Raw genomic sequence first — 23,897 nt, 5'->3', positions numbered from 1 at the left:
CATCTAGGCATGATGGAGTATCAGGACATGAACTTTTGAGCTTCAGAGTAGATGGGGATCTGATTACATATTACATACATATAAGGAGAATTTACTTATGACACATATGTTACTTCCATGGCTGATAGTTACCTCATAGTTGAACAGGCAAAGTTATAAGTCTTGAAAATACTACTAGCTGTTAGTAAGTTTGATGGTATCCTTGGTGCCTTGCAGCAAGGTGCAAAGCCTTTGCCTTTTGCAGGGATATTCTGATTAGTTGTGCAAATTTTGTGTTGGCCACGTGCCAACAGCCTTTGTCCCAACTCTATAGACATTGTATAGACATCCACACTCATGGAATAAGACAACATTTTGTATCTGTAGAAGCTTTTCCATTCTGTGTATATGTTTGAAACTGTTTATAAAAGCAAGCTTTCAGGACTGACTTTGGCACTGTGGGTTCTTGCTCTGTGGATAGGACACAGAGATATGTGTAATCCAGCCTGTTGTGTTTACTTCCTTGACCATAATTTTACTCTTGTACTTGACTGTCTAAAATTAAGAGCTTCTTTCTCCTGTCATAGCTGTTCCCTGCACAGTACCAAGTGGCTGTGGTCCATGTAATCACAGATCATAAAATAAAAAGACCATAAATAAATGTCAACAAACAGAATTCCCAAAGATGAATACTTATAACACATTTTATTTGCAAAATAATTCTGAACATGATGTCATTTTTGAAACCCATGATTTTTCATAGCTATAAACAATGAGAAAAGGAAAGGCAAAATAGTAATTTGAAATACCTGTCCTGATTTGGCATTTTCACACACAGATGTCTCATACGGAACCGAAATTTCAGGAGGAAACTCATTGACATCCAGGACGTTTATTATAACGTTGACTTTGCTGGTTAATAATGGGTTACCTGTAAATAATTTTTAGGAGGAAAGAATTGAAGAATGTTGTTTATGTTTGTTTATCTCCAGTGTCCATGAGATGTCATAATATTTTTTTATACCAGTATGGTGACTTCTAAAAATCCTTGCCTTACATTCATTTCTGATTTGTATGCGGGAGAAAACAGAAGCAAGCTTATCATTTTGTACCAGACTTTGATCTATTATTGTTCATGGAGTAAAGAATCAATCAACATGATTATATTTGTCAGAGCATGATTTACAGAATTTGAAGTTACACCTGTAATTATAGGTGTGAACTTTTCTCAGATCAATTTTCATGGAGTCTTTGGTAAACACTCCCAAGAATTAAAATTAAATTCTGTTTTCAACAATGGAATACAAAATAAATATTATTTATCCACTGTTTACATCTTCAGGATATTAAGGAGGTAAGTAGTGTATTCAGTAGGTGGAGAAAAGTGAGAGAAAAAGACATAAAGAAAAAAAATGCTGAAAACCAGAGAGTCAGTTGAAAATTTAGCAGTGAAACATATAGAAATAGGATTCAACTCATGGTTAGATTATTAAGCTATGTCATACTTACTCATTTAACTGCATAAATATTTGCAAGTAGGAAATACTTTGTGCAAAATTATTGATAAAAGTTGTACATATCAGTGTCTGTTCATTGTCTTTCTAATGCAGATAATAATTTACTAGCTGATATAATTTAGTCACTAGAAGTATTTTATATATAAGATTATCTGCAAGTGTCATTGTATGACGGAAAGGTGATATAAATTAAATACCAAGCAGATAAAATTGCCTTTTATTTTATGTTTAGACACCTCTGATGGTAACAGATACATAAAAAACAGTTTAGCTGATGAGTCAAAAAGATAATGTAACTATCCTTTGTAATTTTAAAGAGAGACAGTGACGACAGATAAACAGTTAATTATTGAAGAAATCTATGCATGAAGCACAGAGGTGTAGGAATGAAAGCATGGGGTCTTGGCTAAGAACAAGAAGAGTTTTCTTGAATCTTCATGTATAAATGGCCTGTTTATATTGTTTATGCTAACTGCTAACTGTAATTCATATAAACCTTTGCACATCTATTGTTTATAAAAAACAGCAGGAAGAATCTTTTAGCAGGTCAACAATATATTACAACTCATCACCAAGAAATTCACTGTAGCACTGTTAGAATTTTACATGATTTCTTTCTTGTTTTTAGAAACTACTAAATTGAATGTTTTCAAGGAATCTTTGCCAAAGCCAAAAGGTTTTCCAAAACTATTTCCCAGTTAAATAACAACAGCTGCAAGTAAAAGCATGCTTTGCTTGTTTACATGTATTGGATAAATCAACCATCCTAAGAACTCAGCTTGAGCTCTAAAAAAAGACCCTCAAAAACACTATCCAAATCTCACAATACTTTTAGTTCTTTCCTGTGAACATTTCTAATTTATACAAAAATCTGACTACTAGTTTCCATGCTCTTTGAACTCTGAGTCATTTTCAAGTCACCACAAGCACATGAAGAAGGTCTCTGTAAAAACATTCTGCGCAGTATGAATGTGGATAGATCTTGGTCTAGCAGCTGGGAACAAGACAGAGATTCTTTAGATGCCCAAAGAGCCAGAAGAAATCTGAATCACTTGCCCATATTTGAACTGGTTCCTCTGTACTAGCAGGAAACAAAAAAGTAGGCTGCTTTTATCAATAGAAAGTAGAATCCCATCTCTGAGTATGGACAGAGATCAGCTAAATCCTGAGGAGATCATGTTTAAAATTGCTGGCAGAAATCAAATCCAAAAATGTTAAACCTCCCTGCTAGCAGTACCCATGTAGAGGGTGCAGTAACTGCCACAAAGAAATCCAGGCTTTCCTTCAGGTTCTGAACATTTGTCCTAAGCTACAGCTGAATGGAATGGCAGGAGTTTACAATACTTTCTGCAGACATGTTAGAGGTTAATTCACTGTTGTCAAAGTACAGGCATAGACATATGTTTATTCCTTTTTGGAACTGCGTACAAGAATGAATGTATTCAAAATTCATGCATCATGTACGTGGAAGGTATTAGTTAATTACTGCAGCATGCTTTGGAAGTATACACAAATATACAAACACTTTTGTGTTTATTTCTCACTGATAGCTTGCAGCTTATTTTCTGTGATTCCTTGAAAGGTGTATGTATATCTATTCTGCTAATTATTGTAGCAAGTTAGAATGTCTTCTTCTCAAATAAATGGTCGGCAATAATCAAACATGAAAATAAGATTACTACAGCAAAAGATAGAACTACTTTCTTGTTATGTGTTTGTTTCTTTTTCATTCTGGATTACACTGGTATCTGTGTAACTGCTCACCTATAAAAAGGAATGTATAAAGCTTTGGATTCCTTTATGATTATAAAGACCCATAATACTTGATGTTTACAAGGATGAAGAATTACACATCAAAAACCACTTCACAAAGTTTACTTTAATCTTCTCTGTTTTTGTCTTGTTTGCCCTTTTCTGAAAATCAAATCATTTTGAGTCCTGTGAGCGTAGTAGTGATGTGTGTGCTTATGACAGTAAATGAGTCACTCTGGCCATCTACTTAAGTCATTTAAACTCAAATTACCTACAAAAGAGGATAAATGGCTTATCATTAGCATAGGAATTAAGAAACTGATCTCAGGTTTCAGTTCTATCTGTATGACATAGGCAAATTAATTAGTTTCTTTCTTCATCATTTTTCCTGTCTGTAAGACAGTGACAACACCGCTTCCTTCTTTTGCTTGAGTGCCATATCTGATAACATCTTCATAGTTCAACGATATTACAAGATTAGAAACTATAAAATATTTGAATGAATGAGACTGAAAATATATGATATCTAAAAAAAAAACAACAACAAAAAAAAACAACAGATGCTGATCATTGAGGAAGATCTCAATCCCATCTATGTTATGCAGGAGAGGATAAACATCATCTTGAGATTTAAGATCACATTTCTTTAGCATTATTTCTACAGAAATAAGATTTTACACAACTTAATTTCTTCTTCTGTCAAGTACAGAAACTATTCTCATTCTTGGTAACTTAGCAGGACACTGTGGACCTTTCTGAGCACTGAACTGTGATTATTTATACTGGCAAATTCTTACAGCAACTCTTGGCACAGTTTTGGCCTGGGGAAACTAGTGGTCTTTCAGGTAATTCACTTTCATATAGTGAGAGTTAGTATGAATGAAGGACAACTGAGCAAATCCATTTACATGTTGCCACCCTGTTTGGAAGGCCAGTGCCAGCTGGCATTAGTGACAGGAAAAAATGCAAAGCAAGTATAATTTATTACTCTGGACAGAATTTGTGGAATCAAAAATGTTCAGAAACAGGAAGCATGGATGCTACTAGAAGAAACTATTAGGAGAAAAACAAAACCAAAATGAAAAGTAGAGAAAAGAAGTTCAAGTAAGGAGAAACTGGTAAATGAAATGGGAAAAAAATAGGGGTTTGAACTTTGAAAGTGCATGAACTTCCTGTTTGTGCACTTTGTTCTACATGGAGGCAGATTTTTTATTTCAACAGATGGGTAAGACTGCATATTAGCAAAAGAATCATCCACTTTCCAGAAATGAGTATTTCTGGTTTGGGATGAGCTTCTTTAACAAGGCTAAAAACAAGGTTATGTTGTCTTGTGTTAAATATGACAGTAGGCATCCATCACTCCACACTGAGTAGTTGTTCTGCTATTTGAAAATAGAATCACAGATCATGTTTGAAACAGGTATTTGTCAGTTTTCTGGGGTTAGAAATAATAAATAAACAACAATATAATGATATGTGGTTAGAGCTGGTCACTCAGTAACATGGCTAGAATAACTTCCCATATCTGATTTCCCTACATGGAGACAGATACTTCTGTCCAAATGCAGGATTTGTGATGTTATTTCTGGGTAATCAGGATTTCCCTCAACTCTGTGTCTACAAACCAACACAAGCAGGCCTAGAAGAAGCAGATTTCATAATTAACTTGTTGCTAAGGGCCAAAGTTTGGCCTCTGGTCAAGCTACCAATCCACACCACATTTAGTGTAAGTAGGAATGTAAAGATAGAACCTACAGTTTAGGAAAGAATAGTTGCAGTACAACTGTGTCAAAAAAAAAAAAAAAAAAAAAGTAAATAAAGCAGAAATAGGACACTGGACATAAAACCATTTACAATTTCCCAAACAACAAAGCTTTTAAAAAAGAAATTATTTTTCTCTGTAATGGTCATATCAACAAAGGACATACTGATTTACATACAGCGATTCTCATCTGTCTCGTTTTTGAAATACATTCCTTTAAAAAATATCTGGGTTTTTTTTGTTTGTTTTTGCTAATAAAATACAGACTTATCAGCTTGAAAGTTAATTTCTTTGCTTAGAAGTTGTAATACTACAAGACTGAACAAAAAAAGAAAAAAAAAAAAAAGAAGGTGACACCAGCATAATACATAATTTACAAACTTAACATGAGCCAGCAGTGTGCTCTTGCAGCTCGAAAAGCAAATGGTATCCTGGGCTCCATCATGAGAGGGGTGGCCAGCAGGGACAGGAAGGTGATTGTCCCTCTCTACTCTGCTCTTGTGAGGCCCCATGTGGAATACTGTGTCCAGGTATGGAGCCCCCAGTAGAAGAAAGACAGAGAGCTGTTGGAGAGGGTCCAGAGGAGGGCCACAAAAATGATCAGGGGACTGGAGCACCTCCCCTACGAGGACAGGCTTGAGGGAGCTGGGCTTATTCAGCCTGGAGAAGAGAAGGCTGCAGGGTGACCTCATTGCAGCCTTTCAGTACCTGAAAGGAGCCTATAAACAGGAAGGGAGTAAACTCTTTGAAAGGGTAGACAACAGCAGGACAAGGGGGAACGGTTTTAAGTTGAAAGAGGGAAGATTTAGGTTGGATGTTTGGGGAAGTTCTTTACCAGGAGAGTGGTGAGGTGCTGGAACGGGCTGCCCAGAGAGGTTGTGGATGCCCCGTCCCTGGAGGTGTTCAAGGCCAGGTTGGATGAGGCCCTGGGCAACCTGGTCTAGTAAAGGGGGAAGTTGGTGGCCCTGCCCGGCAGAGGGGTTGGAAATTCATGATCCTTGAGGTCCCTTCCAACCCAGGCCATTCTGTGATTCTGTGATGTGTGATAATCTGTGATTCTTACAGAGTTTCATTATGAAGCTACAGAAGCCCAGTGGGGACAACCACAAGAAAACCACAGGACTAAGGACATTTGGAGGTATCTGAAAGTTTTTTCTTGTTCTTTCACGAAAAAAAAAAAAAAAAATGTCGTGAGAAAGAAAAACAAGTAATTTAGCAAGCGATTAGCAGAAATTACAATGGCTATTAGTAATTTGAAATCTCTTTATTTTAAATAGTCATGCTTAGCAAGAGTTGAAAATATTTAGATAAGAATAAAGTCCTGGGACAAGTATGTGCAACCATTTGCAATATTGGACCACTTGGTAATCAAGTATATGTTAAAGCACTGTTCAGTTTCCAGTTACTAGAGATGATTATTACAGTGTTTCTATATAAGCGCTAAATGGGTCACATCTTTTTTATAGCAGAAAATTCTCCAAAATATTATTTTCTTTCCCTCTTTTTCTTCAGATGTTCCCCACTCTTCTCTTTGGCCTTCTTGGTTGTGCACAGTGTATCATTTCTCAGACCTGGTGTTTATTTCTGTGTTATTTCTTATATACCTGCATATAAAGTTCTGAGATAATATAAATAAAATCTTCCAAAATTTTCCAATATTGCTCTTGTACAGGTACAGCGATTATTTTTATTGCTATGGATAATGCTTTATAAATATTTTGATGTATGCTGAAAAGAATCACAAGTATGTCTCAGGTGTAGAGTCTTAACCAGGTAAGTGTTGAGATTGGGAATTTCATAATATAGACTACTAAATATAGACTTCAGTTTTGCGTAACATTATGTAGAAATGTAAACTTGGAGATTTTAGCTAGCTTTAATTACTCTAGAGAATAATAAACAGATTCCTGTTAAGTTTATTAAAACTGCAACCTTACTGCAGAAAGATTTTACAATTCTCAAAAGATCCTTATCCACCAAAAATAATTAAGTGTTACAGAAATGTAGAGCATTACAAGACTTCTTCACTACAGCCTTTCAGTTTCTTTGAAAATGAAGTACAATTCTGCTGGACTTTCAGTATATGCAAATGCTTGTATCTCCATATAATCAATCACTTCTGAAAGTTTAGTCTCTTCTGCTATTCTATTCCTATTTCAAGTTAAGGATAGAATTCTAGTGTTCATTTGACTAGTGTTCCTATTAGTTTTCAGACTTCAGATAGTGATCCCATGGTTCTCCTTGAGATTACTACAGCTGTGAATTTTGTTTTTTATTTTTATTTTAAGTAATATATGCTTTCTTTGCTTCCAACATCTCCCTCTTGCTGTTAATTGAATGTGTTACATATTGAATCACAGAATTGCAGTGGTTGGAAGGGACCTCTGGACATCACTGAATCCAACCCCTCTGCTAAAGCAAGTTCCCGACAGCAGGTTAGGCAGAAAAGCGTCCAGGTGGGTCTTGAGCATCTCCAGAGAAGGAGTTTCCATAGACTCTCTAGGCAGCCTGCTCCAGTGTTCTGCCACCCTCAGTGCAAAGAAGTTCCTTCTCATGTTCAGATGGAACTTCCCATGTTCCACTTTATGCCCATTACAGCTTGTTCTGTTACTGGGCACCACCAAAAAGAGTCTTGCCTCATCCATTTGGCATCTGTTCATTAGAAATGTGTAAGTGCTGATATTCATATTAAATTTAGTTAAGTGTAGACATTTATAAATATTTGTAAGTGACATCTCAGTGCCAAGAAATATATTGAGGAAAACAAGTTATTTGTTTTTCTGGCCACACAAACAATACAGAATGAATAGGAAATATACCAGGCATATTTTTGTATAGTCTATTATGTCCCAAGAAAGATTTATGTGGTCTTTACACAGCTTCTAGAAGACCAAAATTCTCATTCGAATAGTGGTGCATGCCTACCAGACTTTCGGTTTGACAGAATCCTGAAGGAGGAATGCTACAAATGCTACACAGGATGGCAGTGAAGAAAGTTGGAGCTACTTAATACGTGAGAAGAAGGGAGCTCTTATCTGAAAGTAAAAGTTTTACAAGAGAAGGCATAAAGAAATAAAGCAAACAAAACCAACAATCATACAGTAATAGAAAACAAGTAGTTAAGAAGAAAGAGTCTTAGGCAGAGAGAAAATTCAAAATCAAAGAGCCAGTGCACAAGTTGATTCATTTAGGGTCTCTAAAGTATTAACATGCTATCATGACTCAATTTTACTGTAATTCTTGTGTGAGAATTAAATGAATGTTTATGTATAGAGGAAGGTCTCTATACATTCTCCTCTGATTTCAAGCGTTCTTGCTGATAAGTTTTTTCAGCTTCTGAAAGAATTGTTCTTGCATGAGGACTCCTACAAAACCATTACTGTACAGGCCTATTTGAATGTCATACAGCCTTATAGTCAATCTGGGAAAATGATATTTATGGGGCTTTTCTAAATCATTTCTTGGTAACATATGCACTCTTTACAGTATATTTATGCTCGAGCACTACATTCTGAAAAAAAACACATTAGCATATTAATTCAATTTGTGTCATACTTACTAACTTTACTTGCAATTATAGAGAAATTGTACTGTGCTGTGCTTTCTCTGTCCAGTAATTCATTAGTAGCAATGGTTCCTTCATTTGCATCTATTGTAAAGTAGCTGTCCACATCATTCTTCCAATCGATGAAGTATCTGTATATGAAAAATATTAAACAGAGTAGATGCAAATGTACAATGATTACACATTTATCATAACAGCAGTCTAGCTAGCTGGAGCTGTTATTTTTCTCTTCCCAGCTATTGCCAACTTTGCAGGAAGACGACAATAATCCATGATTAGTTTGTTTATTTATTTATTTATTGTAGAGTTGGAATGTTTGAGGGGAAAAATGAGTATATAATAAAAGATTTAGTACTGCTCCTGTTCAGATTATTTGAAAATGGGCTCCCAAGAAGTTGATGCACAGCTTTTGTTGATGTGATCGCTTATGTCTGTCACTTTGTAAAGCACTAGAGAAGCTCACAGGGAAAAAGAGAAAAGCTATGAAACAGTGCTTGCTTAGTGATGAATAGTGGCTCAGATCCGGTCTCTTTATGTATATTCATAGCTACAATTGTCTTAGTGGGCTGACAGAGAGGTGTCCTGGTAGACCAACTGTTTGTACAGTCTACTTACTTAGAGGTCCTTTACCAAAAGAATATTGGAACAATCACAGTACAGAGGACCTCAGTAGGCTTATAGCTACCTATATAGGAGCATTAAGAGGCTCTCTGCTTTTGGGAAGAAGGAACAAGTCTGACTTTCACTGGAGTTGAGAGGAACAGGGCAACATAATTGTTTTTTTAATTCTTTCTCAAAAAAGGATGAATACAGGACAAAATCAAAACTCAAAATGTGTATGCATTTGTTATTTGTCCCTACCAAGGACATATTCAAAAGAGGAGATGTGCTTGTAAATGTAGCCACTTAAAAGCAATCTGATAATTATTCCAAAATCATTTCCCTTAAATGCTAATTAATTTGAAAGTCTACTTTCTCATTTTATGCTGCTGTTTATAGTCATAACAGAATAATTATTCTGATGCAGTGCCGCCAGCAACTAATTTCCTTTTCATTGCTGCTCTCTTCGTACCTAGATTGTGTTTCTCAAAAACCAGGCAGGATGAAAATGAGAAACACGTTTGTGAGCAGTAGGCAATAAGAAAAAAAGTGGCACTCAGCAACAGTTACGATTAGAAGTTCATAAAGGCCAGAGGAATGTACCTATGACACCTTACTGCATATAGATCAGTGAGATTAAAAGCCAAAGATAGTATTTCCTTCTCTGATTAGTATAGTTTATGGAAAGAAAGTATTTGTAATGTAATGTTAAACATAAAGCTTATTTCTACAGAAGGAAGCAATGTTACAAAAAGGTAAATTGCACATTCCCTTAGAATGGGACTCATGTATATTAATAACAAAAGAAGACTTAAATAATAAAAAATTCACAATAGAGCATAGCATTTCATTTAATCAAAATTATTAGAAAATCCTGTCTGTAGCTGAAATAGTTTACTTAAATTGTCAGTCATCATTATCAGTTCACTGCTTTATTTGAAGAGCCTCACTTATGATTTGCTAAAATCCAAATGTATCCTTTTACACAGCTGAGAAGGCGCATTTTCTACCCACATCTGCAATTTCAATCCCATCCAAAATTTAGTTGACAAAAAATATGAAAAATATATATGTCATTTCTTAGAAACATGAGGTACTCTCTCAAAAACAGTAAAATTAATTGTTCATACTTTTTATTTTCAGTGGATTATATTAACTATTCAGCCACACACAAATAAGTCCTATCAAAGCATGAGAAAGTAACTTATCTTCAGCCTGTGGAAAATCAGCTCCGTCTAAGTATCCTACACACCAACAGTATGAGTCAGTGAAGAAAATACAGGACCAAGTTCAAAGTGCAGTGTAGGTGATAAGATCCTTCACCATGAGGCTTTAAAACTACCGAAATCATACTCAGTCTGAACACTGTTGTTTCCAAAGTTGAATTTAATAACAAATACTTGTAAGATCAGAATCTCATAATCTATCTGCAAGCATTCACACAGGTGGTTAACTTCATGCATAAACTCAGTATGCCAATTCCTAAACACAGCATCAGCAGGATCAAAGTCCAAAATAGGCTTTGCAAGACTGGCACTACTCCTCATAAAGCTAATGCCAAAATTCCTCTGGCTTCAGAGGAAGTGAGATCAGTGGGAATAGAACAGTGTAATAAAGATAGATTTTATGGTTGTAATATTTCTTCAAAATTCATTGTCTTCATTTGCATTCAAGCTGTGGATATTACTATGCAAAAATTATCGGTATTTTTTTATGAGTTTATTTATTTATTACTTTTGTATTATGTTTGAAGACATGCCTTCCTTCTTTCTCTTTATGGTAAAGAAAGCACATACGGTAAAAGTAGGGATGGAACAGTTATTTCAGTCCCTAAATTAGAGTAGATAGGGAACAGAGATAGAAGTATTGGAGATGTGTTGTGTAAAATATATATTCTTTAAGGAAAAAGGCAGACATCCTTTCTCCTTCCTTTCACAGTCTGTCTATGAGCAGTACCCATGAAAAGAATTCTGGGAGAAGATCCTCTCATAGACAGCTCTTCCGGACATAGTATTGCTTCCTCTTACTTTAGTAAATTTGTAATGCTTAGCAAAAGAGTGAATGGCTACTCTGGTTACTTTTTAAATGGGAATTGTTGAGGAATTCCAACGGAAGATCTAATTTTCGGAAGACCCTAGAAAAAGCCAAGTTTCCTTTTATGGCCCAAAAGCATTTTTTCATACAGTGTGGCATTCAGTGTGAGATTTTCTGTAAGGAGCACAGCAAAACTTTGTCTTTTCCTAAGACCTGAATTCTGTCTTTTCTTTTGGGGAGAAAAAAACACCAAAAAACTAAACAAAACAAAACAAAAAAAATACTTTCAAGAAAAGAAGAAATGAGAAAAGGGTCACCAGTCTGAAAAATCAGTAACTTTACAGGGATAGACTCAGGTATCTGGAACATAAAGCCTGACATTTCTTGTTAGACTGACACAAAGAGGACTGCTGTTGAAATACTGTTATTAGGACAGCTGTCTAGATCTTCTAGTCACAGTCTAGCAGTTTCAAACAACTGAGTTTGGTTTGTTTAACTGCCTAGATTTCCTGTAAAACAGGCCACGGTCAGTGCACTAATCCCAAGAGGCAGCCCTCTCCTGGAAAAGTTAGGATATACTGGCACAGCCTCACTTGTTGACTCTGGACACAGCAGCAATATATTTCAGAAGCACCTGAATTGGCCTCCTAGGAGATCTCAGAATCAGGATGCTGATAGACAGCTCATAGTTATTGTCAAAGAAGAGACTTTGTATAGTGTAACTCCCTGCATATACTGCTTAGCAGAGGACTGTGTTGAAGGTTATTTTATTGAGTAGGAATGAGTGTGGAAGGATGTATCTTTACTAACATTGCTTCAATCTTCCCAACAATAACTGTATTTGTACATCAAGTAGGACAGAGGAGAGAGAGCGGAAATATTTGATTTATAAAATAATTGGAGCCAAATCTGGAGGACTCTCACCCAGAGTGTCCACAAAACACACTGCTCTCTTAAGGAGCTCACATAATAATTTGCATTCATTCTGGCTAAATGGTGAATGGTCTGTGGCTCACAAGAGGGCTCTGAGGGAGACTATGCCTACTTTAGATGCAGCATAAAAGATAGCAGAGTGCTTGTGGGAGGGGTGTTGAACTCATAAGCGAAAGCAGATCATCCTTGTGAGGATAATAGGAACTCTGAGCCATCAAGCAGACAACTTCAGTTGCTTCAGACTGTTATACCATGAATAAATGATCCAGACAGCTGTCCTGCTGCTGCTATGGGGATGTGTAATAACAGGTCACGCTAAGGAGGGATGGAAGGTGGCAGTATGCACAGAAGGCTGTGGAACCCAGGATTTGAGCAGTGTTTTTTGGTTCTAACAATGTAGAAGAGATTTCCTCTGCCCATTAGAAATGGCCTTGAGAACTATGGGGTCCATCCTCAACAGAATGGTGAGCATGAGAAGAGCTCTTACTAAGCCAAGTTGCTAAAGGAAAAGTGAAGAAAAAATGCTGCCTACGAACATTGTCACTGTTTGCATAGTAGGAAGGGAAGGGAAGCTTGGACCATACACCCAGAGATGCCATTAAGCAAAAGACACTTGGACCAAACTCGCTCCTGCTTTACTAGCATGCATGCAGAAAATCATTTGAAAGCATATTCAACTGAAATTGGCATGAAGAAGGAAATGAATTAACCAATTCAGTGAACAATAATGCATTTAACATTTAAAAATTCTTTTTTATTTTACTGTTCAACCAATAAGGAACAGTAATTAAAACCAGTATTCTAAAAGAAGAAAAGACAAATGAAAACGAAAGGGGGACATTCCACTACTTTTTGTATTTGTCTCTGGGTTGTTCCACATCATTCATGCCATTCATCAGTGTAAATTGCCTTGTCTGTATTCCCATTTCTATTGTTAAACTGTAGCTACAGCAGACCCAGATGGTGACTGTAAGAAAACCCAAATCACAAATTTTCTGTCCATACACCAAATGATTTGGCTGCCAGTCCCAATTTAGAAAGCATCTTATTACTCCAACTCCAGTATGCCAAACCCAAGCACTGGAATGAAGCATTTTAGATGTTAGAAAATTTCTTACGTGGTGGGATAAAAAGAAGCATCATTTTTAAGAGAAAGTATGTTTTTAACTATGCTTTTCCAGCCTTTTTTTTTTTTTTTTTCCCCAACTTCAAGTATGTACTTAATGCCTTTCCTTGCAACTGAACCATATTGGAAAGAGCGAAGATCCTTTCTTTCACTTTCAGGAGCTTCTTGACTGTTTGGGTGCTTTTTAATTATATTTTCATTGAACATGCTTTCTTGTGTCACCAGTCTGTTCCTCCCCCAGCCACTCTGGAAAGCCCTTACAATCAATGGTGGGAGGAAGAAGAGCCCGTAGATCCCAGATGGGCTGAGGCAGATCTGAGATCACCTGCAGCTCCCTGTAGGCATCTGAAGAGCCTAATGTGAAGCAGGTCTTGATTTTGGCAACTCAGTTGAACAAAGCAAAGATGACTTTCTTAGTCCAGGCTGGATCACTGGTGTATTTCTGCACTTTAAACTAGTTGCTTAGTATTACCCACTTCAGACGTTTTATTTTGACTGCTTTGAAAGAATTGTTACTGAAAGTTCTGTTGGCATGGAGCAAATGACCAATATGTATGAAATATTGATCTATGCAAATTAGCTACTCTGGACTCCAAAGCTTTAGGATTAAGGGAATTAAAAAATTTACAGAAACAACGTCTTTGATTGATTTCTGGAGAATAATCATGGGAATAAATAGAAACAATGATGACAAAAAGACAAAGTTGATGTTGATTTTCAAAGGAGAGACAAATAACTGTCCTGGTAAAGCCTACATTTTTTTTACTGAGGGCCAATATCCTCAGATACAGCTGAGTGACTAACTTCGGAAGATACGGGTTTTAGTGAACCTTCATTATCTTTCTGAATTTATAAATGCCTCATTGCAAGAAGTATCTACAAGTTAAAAAATGTAGTGGCAATATGATGAACAACTAGTAATTAGGTATTTGAAGATTAATAGCTTGAGGACACTGTAGCTTTTTTCAGAATGAATATTTCCTGAAAAATTCATGATGGTTTATCTCAAGAGGAGCAAATAACCTAGTTGATAGAGATGTTTTATAAAACTATCTTAACTTGAAACTGTACATCTCAAATTTTGCTGATATAAAGCACATTCATTACTCTGGAACTTAATGATTTAAAACACTGATTTTTGGGAAAGCAATGCTAAAAAAAAAAAAAAAAAAAAAAGGTGAAGGATGTCTATTTTTCCTAATATCATAGATCTCTATTTGTGTATGTGACCTTAGATTGTTTAAACAGAGTTCACTTTGATTTTTATTAAAATATTGAGATAAATGAAATGCAGAGTTTATGCCAATTTGGGACAATTAAATACCATGTATTATATATAAAAAAAATGTAGATTGTAAAAAACATAATATTTACAATATAAACATAAACAAAAGATACTAAGATTCAGTTAGATTCAGTTGGAAATTATGAGCTGTTAGGACTTTTGGTAGTACCAACACATACATAACTAGATGAAAGAAAAGTGTAAAGCAGGACTGGCAAAAGAGTTGAGGGACTAGACAAATGCAAATGAGACTTGAGATGTGATTTGACTACTTGAAAGTCCAAAGGAATTTTCATTTGTACCACATTCATGCACTGCAGCTAGAAATTAATAGATCTCTGCATATAACTAGCTGTTGAGAAAATGGCACCTCTACAACAGATTTTGGCCATCACATCATCAGACAGATATCAGAGAGAGTTTATAGAAGTCCAAAAAAAACTGTCTTAGGTGTAGGCAGGCTGAATTTTAAGGAAAGATTAAAAGAGCTAAAATATGTTTAGCTGGGAAAAGAGATGACAAAAGGAAGAAATGATAATTGTCTACAGATAGCTGAAGGGCTTAAACACCATGAATAGAAAGGTATTATTTTGTTCAGCACAGAGGAGTGGAAGGATGAAATTAAGAAAGGAAAAATTTATGTTATGCGGCAAAATCTTTCTGGCGGTGATGTATATTACACTGTACAAAAGAGAAATGATACCAGTTCTGTCACTTGGCACTGCAAAGTTAAGATGGGTAAAGTAATGGAGACTGTACAGTCAGGGAAATTTCTAGAAAGATGGATTGAATAATCCCATTAGTCCCCATAATACAGATGTATATGGCACACACCAGTGAATACTATCTTCATGTGAAACATACTGTTACAAATATGCTCTATGATTCAATTTTAAATATTTAAATTACAAACATATATATATATATATTAAGATTGATGTTATTAGAAAGTATAGAAACAGCAAATTGCTTCTAAAATGAGAAACAAGACATTCATAGCTTAAGTCAAGCCTGAAAGAAATTAAAATGTCAGAGAAGTTTAAGCATGCAAACCAGCTTGTATCCTTCAAACTCCCATCCTGACAATGAAACTTCCTTGCTGTAGTTCCTATGATTACATGTTCAGTGAGTTATCATTGTGTAAATACCAAAAAAACATCACCACATGTACATACATGCAAATGTACTTGAAATACCAGTTCTTAATCACCCCGCTGACTTCTGCTCTTCTCAAATGTAAGTGCTAAACTCTTCAGCTCCTGATGGCTGATCACTGGAAGTACCTGCACTTCCACTCAAGACTGAGGAGTGATTGTCATAATTTTACTAAAGATGCAATCATGGATTTTTAATACAAGTGCACAAAAGCATGTGCAAGACTACACATGCTTAGAGAAGCCATACAGTTAGAAAAAAAAAAAATGAAGATTTTCCTGTGATATATGATAATAACCTGAGTTATCTGTTTTTATGGCTGAACAGAATAGATTATTAAATTATTCTTCAGGGCAGCAGCACTGAACCAATATTAAGTAACTTTAGACTCTTTTTCATACTCTCATTTGATTTAAAGATTACCCTTGATTCCGAGTCTTGTGATTCTCTATTAACTTAAAAATGCTGCCTTTAAAATTTCTACAAGTGCAGCAATAGTAAATATCCTTTTTTCTCTTCTCGGCAACATGAAAATATAAAATAAGGTGTACTACACTACTTGCCAAACAGTAGCAGACAAAAGTCTTTGCATATTACTCACGTTGTCCTGCGTTAATACAACCACAAGGTTCTTTCTCATATATTTTAAAGTCCCTCTCCAAGGTACAACCCAGCAACTGTGGTGCTTTGTGCATACAAAGTTCTATATGCATAGAAGATTAAATATATTTAATAAAATAAAATTATTTTTATCAACCTCAATTCTGTTTATATCAACAAGACTTTAAAAATTAATTTGCTCAGTATTATGAAAAGAAATAGGACCTCTGGTACAGAAATTATATACTTAGTAGTCTGGTTTTATTTCTGTGTTCTTTTGCTTACAGAAAATAAATTTAGTGAAACATATTTACCATGACATACAAATTTAATCTGATACATTCATAGTTAGTAAGTGTTACCAGAAAAGCCTAAAGTTAATAACAGCAAAATAACATCTGATTTCTTGCTGTAAAATTTTCCTGTCGTTAACAAAAAAAATGTAAAGAATGTGATAATGCTCCAAAGTGGCAGATGCTTTTCTGCAAGGTTGCCTTTTTTTTTGTCTATTTGTTTAAATAATTTATTAAGCCATCTCTGTTAATGGGAGAAGAAGCTCTCTGCACCTTTGCTAAACACTACTTCAGGCATTAAAATTCTTGAGAATGCTGCTAAGGCATTAGTGGTCACTCCAAAGGAAGTTTCCTCTCAGATCCTAAGCTTTGGGTAATCCTCCAGATACTGTTCATATCCCAGAAGAACCACAGCTACACAAACACTGCACATCAGACTGATGCTATAGAGAAAGGTAGAAGGAATGTGTGCAGACTGGGAGAAGGAGCAAACCCTTCTTGTTAGTTTGATTCATGCTCATCATCCTCATGTCTTTCATACAACAGATTTTCCATGTGAAAAAAAATAATATAGTTTGAGTCTCCTGCATACTGCATGGCTGGGTTCACAGTTCTTCATATGTAGGTGCATATTTATGCATTTTAAAATCAAGATTAGTGATTTTAGCAGTCAGGAGCTTACCTGATATGTAATGATTAGTAGCAGTGCAAACAAATTATACTTTGCTTCTTTGGACAAAATGGAACATTATGCAGAATTGACAGAGAAGCAGTGGCTGCAGACACCCAGAGTCTAACAATAGGCCAGAATCCATTGAGAAGCTCTTTAACTTTTCATAAGCCTTATAAATCTTACATAAGGACATACTAGACAATATGGAAAATAAAACATGCTGCAGCTGAGTTATCAGCCCTTCCAAACTGTCAGTTCTGCCTGTCGACAAGTTCCAATGCTTCCTCCCCACTCTCCATTTGAAGATTTTGTTCATTTGTTTACCAACCCTTGCAGTCAACTCCATTTTCTGCTTTTGCATTTCTCATTACAAGATGAGTATCTTATCAAAAGCCATTGTCACATCAGAAAATGCATTGTTTTTATTGGGTTTTAACATCATTTTCACTGCCTCATTGAGCAGGCAGAACCACAGGACAGCATGGTGGAAGGCAGCTCTGTCCTGAGTTTAATTAAGCTCCAGTTATTTGGAGGAGGAAGAACATGGTAAGATTGCAGAGCAGCAGGCACATTGGGTTTAACCCCTTCAAACTCTTCAACCTGAATTTTCTATTCTGCTATGGTAGTGGTATGAGAGCACTTACTCTACCAGAACCACAGACTGTAGGCTCTGAGCACTGTTTCACTCTGACTTTGTGAAGTGGAGGTTTGTCCTCCATGGTGCTCCCCATGTTGTGCTCTGCAGCTCTACCACCTGGTGGCTGGAGGAGCTGCTCCAACTTAGTGAAGGGCTACTGCTCTGCTGCGTTTTGGTGGGGAAAAGGTCTGCCATGCTGGGTGTCTGGATGCACCTCAGTACTTCTATCAATGGGAAGAGGAAGTGTAGAAATCTAGGGAGCAAAGGAAGTTAAGTGCCTCCTGCCTTGAAACCCTAAGAAAACTGAGAGAGGGCAAAGGGGTGTGGGTTGCTCCATCAGATGTTTAGCCTCTGCAGAAGCTAAAGTTTCATTTTGCACTAGCTGCACATGACCCAAGTACCAAGGGATAGAACAGATAAATGAAGCTGTGTTATGCTGGCTGGGTCCTTCGCTCTGGCTGAAATGTTTTATCATACAATAAAGTACTAAGGCAAGAAGTAGCATAGCTCTTGTAGACCTCAAGGCATAAATTTAGCAAGAACAGTCTTTGATGACTTTCCTTTTGCGTCACATAAATATTAGCTTTGTTCTATACCTTTTGTATACTAAAATCTGATTTTTTTTTTTTTTTTTTTCCCAAGGCTGAAGTAAAGCGTTGAGACAATCAGAGAAAAAGCACAAAGCAGCAATCATGATGACTCCAGAGTAAATTGTGGCTCAGTGGAAAATTTATTACTTGCTTGGATCCTCACATGGGACTGACCCAGGCCACCAAAAGATGCAAACAAGGCAGCATACAGTGCAGTCAGGAACTGGAGACTGTATTGTTGCTTCAAACCCAGTTTGGTGAAATGCTTATAAAGTAAGGGATTATTCAGGATGGCTCTGCCACTATGAGATCAGCTGAGTTTTCCTTTATCAGTTCTCCTGTTCAGTCCTCTGCTCATGTAATGAAACCCAGAATCCATAGAGAATAATGTCACTATGGAGGCACCTTTATAAAGATTTCTTCATGAGAGTCACAGGTAGAAAGTGCTAGGTGAGCACATCCTTGATTTCTTATGGCCTGATAGCCTGACACAAGCCATGTCAGGTCCAGTCATTTGCCTCTAAAATTGGTTCTGCTCTCCTCCTACATGAGCTGGAATTTCTGTGTCATATTTCCTCCACAGTGTACATTTTTGTTTCTTACTGCCTCCTTTTCTATTTGGCCATATTGAACCTCAGCAGTGTATTCTGATTAGCTTTGCTCCTCTCGCATCCAGAGCCACCTGGAGTGATTCAGTGCTATTATCCCAGCTGGAAAGGAGAATCGCATTTTGGATGGAAGATGGAAGCACATGAGATCTATCTGCAGATCTGCTGTCAGGATGAGACTGAAATTTCCATACATGTAGATCCTAAAATGTGTCTTCAAAAAAAACCTGTTTGAATGACATTAATGAGCCTGCAAGCAAACAAATGACCAAATATATAAGGAACTCTTGCTTAAATGCAGTAATTTTTTAATCACAGCCATAAACTTGATCATTTTAGGATGGAAAAGTAAAAATACATATACAAACATCTAAAGGAGAAATTCAGAGTGATAGAACTTGAAATCTGCTTATATCACAATGGTTAAAATAGGCATTCTTATGGAAAAGGCCATAAGATCTATAATTAAAAATGCTGGGAATCTAAAACTTGTAACAAACAATATTTCAGGTTTGACTCTGTGTACTGAAGAGTGAGAACAGGACCCTGCAGTTATAGAGAGAAGGGCCTCACAGCAAGAAAAGGGAAAGTAGCTTCACAAAGTAGAAATAAGGGGCAAATAGAGATAGTTTAGGTAGAGAGTGTTAGAAAACAAGGGATTCCAAGCACTTTCACAGACACTAGGTCTGGAATAACAAGGAGGATGAAGGACATAAAGATAAGGACTGGAGAGCAGCTCAAAACCATTTGGCAGGGAGGTGATTAGATGTCTACAGGGCAAGTTGAAACCAGTTCGGGGGATGCCCCCCCTTCGGGGTCAGAAGTTTGCAGTGAGAAAGACTATGAGCCTTCGCGAGGAAGACTACAAGCCTTCATCATCACGACCTACTATGCACGCGCAAGGGGGGGAGGGACTGCATGCTAATGGGCTCTTGGGAATGTGATGAATACGTATCCAAATTCCTGTCAACTATTGATTATGGATTAGTTCGACCTATAGCTATAGCACGATTTCTCCTGAGGGTGTGCAAGTTAGGTGGAGCTATCCCCCTTGCACCAGGGTGTACGAGCGTCACCAATAAACACATACCTGCTCTATATCCTTAGTGGCTATAGGGTCTGATTTCTGCACGTCAGTATGACTGCAGAATAACCAACTGACTGTGTTACATGAAGCAGATAAGCTTTGCTTAGATGTTGGTTTAAGACCTGACCCTTCATAATTCTCTTAGTGTCAAGTCAAGAGAGGTTCACAGCTTGAGGTGACATAGCTGCAACCATTAAACCTCTGCTTTAATCTCACAATTGCTTTTTAGAAAGTTTGAAAAATCCATTGCTAGAGAAATTTGGAGTAAGAGCTCTTGATCAAAAACTAGAACGACTATTATTTGAGCTGAAAATAAAATGACAGTATGTGCCTCTGGGATATGAACCGGCTTTGTAAGATCACATCACCAGGTGGTACAAGTGCTGTGAAGTAAACCAGAGCTATTACAGTCATATTGCTTCCTTCCTCTCTCTCTGGCTTCTTAGGTATTCTCAGTTAATTTAAAAGCTTTCCCTGCCAAGTTCTTTTTTTTTTCTGCCTTTGAGCTGAATGTACTCCTGATTTTCAGCATCCATTTCCTCCACAAACAGGTCAATCACTGAAAGCAGTAGTGCCTAAACTTCTCACATACTTTGTCTACATATAGTTCCAAACTCCTGACTTTCAAAAGCTTAATATGATTGCATATGCCAATGGGAGACCACTCACTGTTCTTCACAGGTATTGGTAAACTGAGAATTTCCTAGCTATAAATAAAGGTTACTGGCCTTTCTCAATTTTAAACCTTGGTTTAATTTGCCTTTGCCTTGCTGGATTTGGGAAATAAAATTTCCAGCAGCAACTGCTTCCAGAAGTAGATCTTGGGAAAAAAAAAAAAAAAAAAAATGCATGTCACAAGAATCCTAGCAATCTGTTACTTGGAAAGGAAAACTTTCCTCTAGCACACATTTGATGACTTGGGCCAGAAAATATTCACCTTTACTCCATGTTCCTGCTAGTTTTGTGAAAACCCACACAGACTGAAAAATTAGTCTGCACTTGCTCCAAAATGTGAAGTACTGTTCCTCAGCTAAAGTCTCTGGCTGTTCGCAGTGAACATACTGCAACGTCACACAAGGCCAACAAACGACAGCACATTTACCATGCCCAGCAAGGAATGGTGTGTGCTCCCTTCAGCCTCAAGGATACATATTTCAGATTAAAGTTAAAACAAAACTGTGTTTTTCTCATAGTGGCTACTAGTAGCAACTCCAGCTGATCTCTGGAACAGAGGCATCGCAGTTCTTCAGTTGATATAACTGTGACACTTGTCAGTGAGCCACATAACTGAATGCTTGTGGGTACATATTCCATTGCAAAAGTGAAATAAAGCATATTTATGTAAACTATTATGAAATGAATTAATATTGCACTCATCTTTCTTCACAGTAAAGGTAAAGCAGATACTTCCTATTTCTGTGACTCTGATGAAGAGCAGGAATTAATTAAGTTGAAGCAAAATGATTGCTTTCAAAAGACAGTTCATAATCAGAAGATGGAGATTTTTCTGGCTTGTGTTGAAGAGCAGTCACTTTTCTCTCAGTCTTGTAAAAGCACACACCTCATTGAGCAGAGTGGGATCTGAGACTGTATGGGGAGGTATGTATGGGAGAAGGAATGTGGAAGAGAGGATGTGCTTGTCTCACATCATGAAGACAAAATGCAGGAGCTAGAGAACAGAACAGAATTCAGGAAGGTGGGATAAATAAGGAGGAGGAAGTAAGAGTTAGTTGTCCAGCTTTGCTGGTAGGTATGTAGATGGAAATGTGTATATACGGTACTTGAATGATCACAGAGGCAAATGAGACTTCAAATTAGGAATGTTAATGGGGAAAGAGCAAATATGTCAGACAAATATCTCCCTTGGGATACAGGGCAAATGATGGGATAGAAACCCTTTTTTTTTCTAGAAACGTAGAAACAATATCGAAGTATCAGGAACAAAGAGGAAAAATTGAATGATCCTCTGAAATAATAATAATAATAAAAAAAGGTGTCTGTCATTAGCAGAAGGAAAAAAGGCAGAAAAGTGAGACTCTAAGTTAATGAGATGTGGTTCAGGAGGAAAAAGTCAGAAACCAGATGTATGAGAAAGAAGTACCTTGAAATAGGAGACTGCTATTAGACAGATCATAAAAGATTAGAAGAAAACAGTAAGAGAATTGAAAATGATAACAATCTGTAGCAGCAGCTGAGAGATACTGGTGCAGGAATCTGAATTGGTTAGACTGGATAAATTAAAACTTAGGGCAGAGCTCTGAAAAGTAGTTGAGGAGACCGGCCTTCAATAAAGGCTATGGAGGGAATAGAGCTTGAGTGGTGACAGAATAGACAGGACAACGGAACAATGTGCAGAACTCACTAGATACAATAAAAATCAAGCCAAATTCCTAAACCCTGCCATAATTGATCTATGCAAAACCAACTGGCATTGTCTCCCTTGAGCACAATACCATACAGAGAAAAATAGCTGTTGTTTAATCTGATATTAAATGCATGAGGTTCTCGAAATAAATCTCCATGTATATATGTAACTATGAGAAACATTTTGATGCCATAGAATAGGATTCATTGCTTTGAAGAAAAAGCAAATTTAAAAAGTGTACATACACACATAAACAATTCAGAAGACGTATGGAATTAGAAATTCAAGGAATATCCTGTTACATAGGTAACTTTAACTTGCCTGTGTGCTTGAAGTTAAAAATACAGTTCAAGGAAAAAAAGTATTATTTGTATTTTCTTAGTCTTTATTTGACAAAGCATTGCACTGTGAAAACAGACCCCACCCATAACAATTTCTGAACCAGGGTGAACTAGTTCTGAAAATAAATAAGGTTTTTCCTTTGGAAGCTCATTCTGGGATAATGGTCTTGATCCCACGATACTAAAAGAAGGATTGGCCTGTGGCTAGTACATGATTTATTTATCTTCTAATATCATGGTTCCATGATTCTAGACTGGGGCAGGATAATTCACAGTCTCTACAGCTTTCTTGCTTTGAGTGGTTCTCCTGGTTCATAAGACAAAGCTCCTGAGTCAAGCAGAGATCTGAAGGACAGTACTATGGCTCGGAATGATAGACTCATTGTAATTGGAGTCATATCTGGGGTTCACACCAGGAGCAAAAATCCTTTCATGTCTTATGCCAGAAGATCAGCCCCTAGGAAATCCGACAACTTGAAAGGTGTTCGCGTGAAGTATCTAAACTTCACATACAATGTTAGATAAAGCTCCCTATTCTAGGTAGCACTGCATGTAGAATTGTTTTGCCATCCATTTTACTTTGTTGTTGTTTAGATACCTGTCTCTAGCATCCATAAAAGTATGTATGCATGTAGAAGTGATTTTTGTAAAGTTCTAGCATCCCTTGCACCAGAAGTAATGAATTTTAAAACATTTGCATACTCATAAATGACATACATTATCATAAGTTGTATGACACCTTATGCTTTTTTTCCCTCGTAGGCAATTTACAGCCATTGTAAACAAGAGGAGTCTGAGAAGAGCATGAGATCATTGTTCTTTTCAGAAGGGCTTTGGGATTTTTAACATCCACAAAGTACTTAAGACTTAATCTTAGCATTTACACAGATCATTTCTTGCAGCACTGCGGAGAAAATAGAAATTGACAAAACAGTTCTCCTGAGATAAATAAACTCCAGTTTTAATGCAGTTTGAAAATCAGATGCAGTGGAATA

At 36.7% G+C, this 23,897-nt stretch overlaps 1 protein-coding gene across 4 annotated transcripts in view; it reads right to left on the bottom strand.

Moving 5' to 3' along the window:
- CDH12 (cadherin 12) overlaps positions 1-23,897 on the bottom strand; it is a 528,906-nt gene that overhangs the window by 14,620 nt on the left and 490,389 nt on the right. For all 4 annotated transcript variants that reach the window (XM_025147686.3, XM_025147689.3, XM_025147687.3 and 1 more), the window contains 2 exons: positions 8,570-8,706; positions 789-910 (listed from right to left, as the gene is read on the bottom strand). In XM_025147686.3, coding sequence (XP_025003454.1) covers positions 789-910; positions 8,570-8,706 — 259 coding nt within the window. The remainder of the gene's footprint in view (positions 1-788; positions 911-8,569; positions 8,707-23,897) is intronic.

Source organism: Gallus gallus, chromosome 2, assembly GCF_016699485.2.
Source record: "Gallus gallus isolate bGalGal1 chromosome 2, bGalGal1.mat.broiler.GRCg7b, whole genome shotgun sequence".
In the NCBI taxonomy this organism is placed as follows: Eukaryota; Metazoa; Chordata; class Aves; order Galliformes; family Phasianidae; genus Gallus; species Gallus gallus.
The sequence above is the reverse complement of the archived record's forward strand: the minus strand, read 5'-3'. Positions and strand labels throughout refer to the sequence as shown.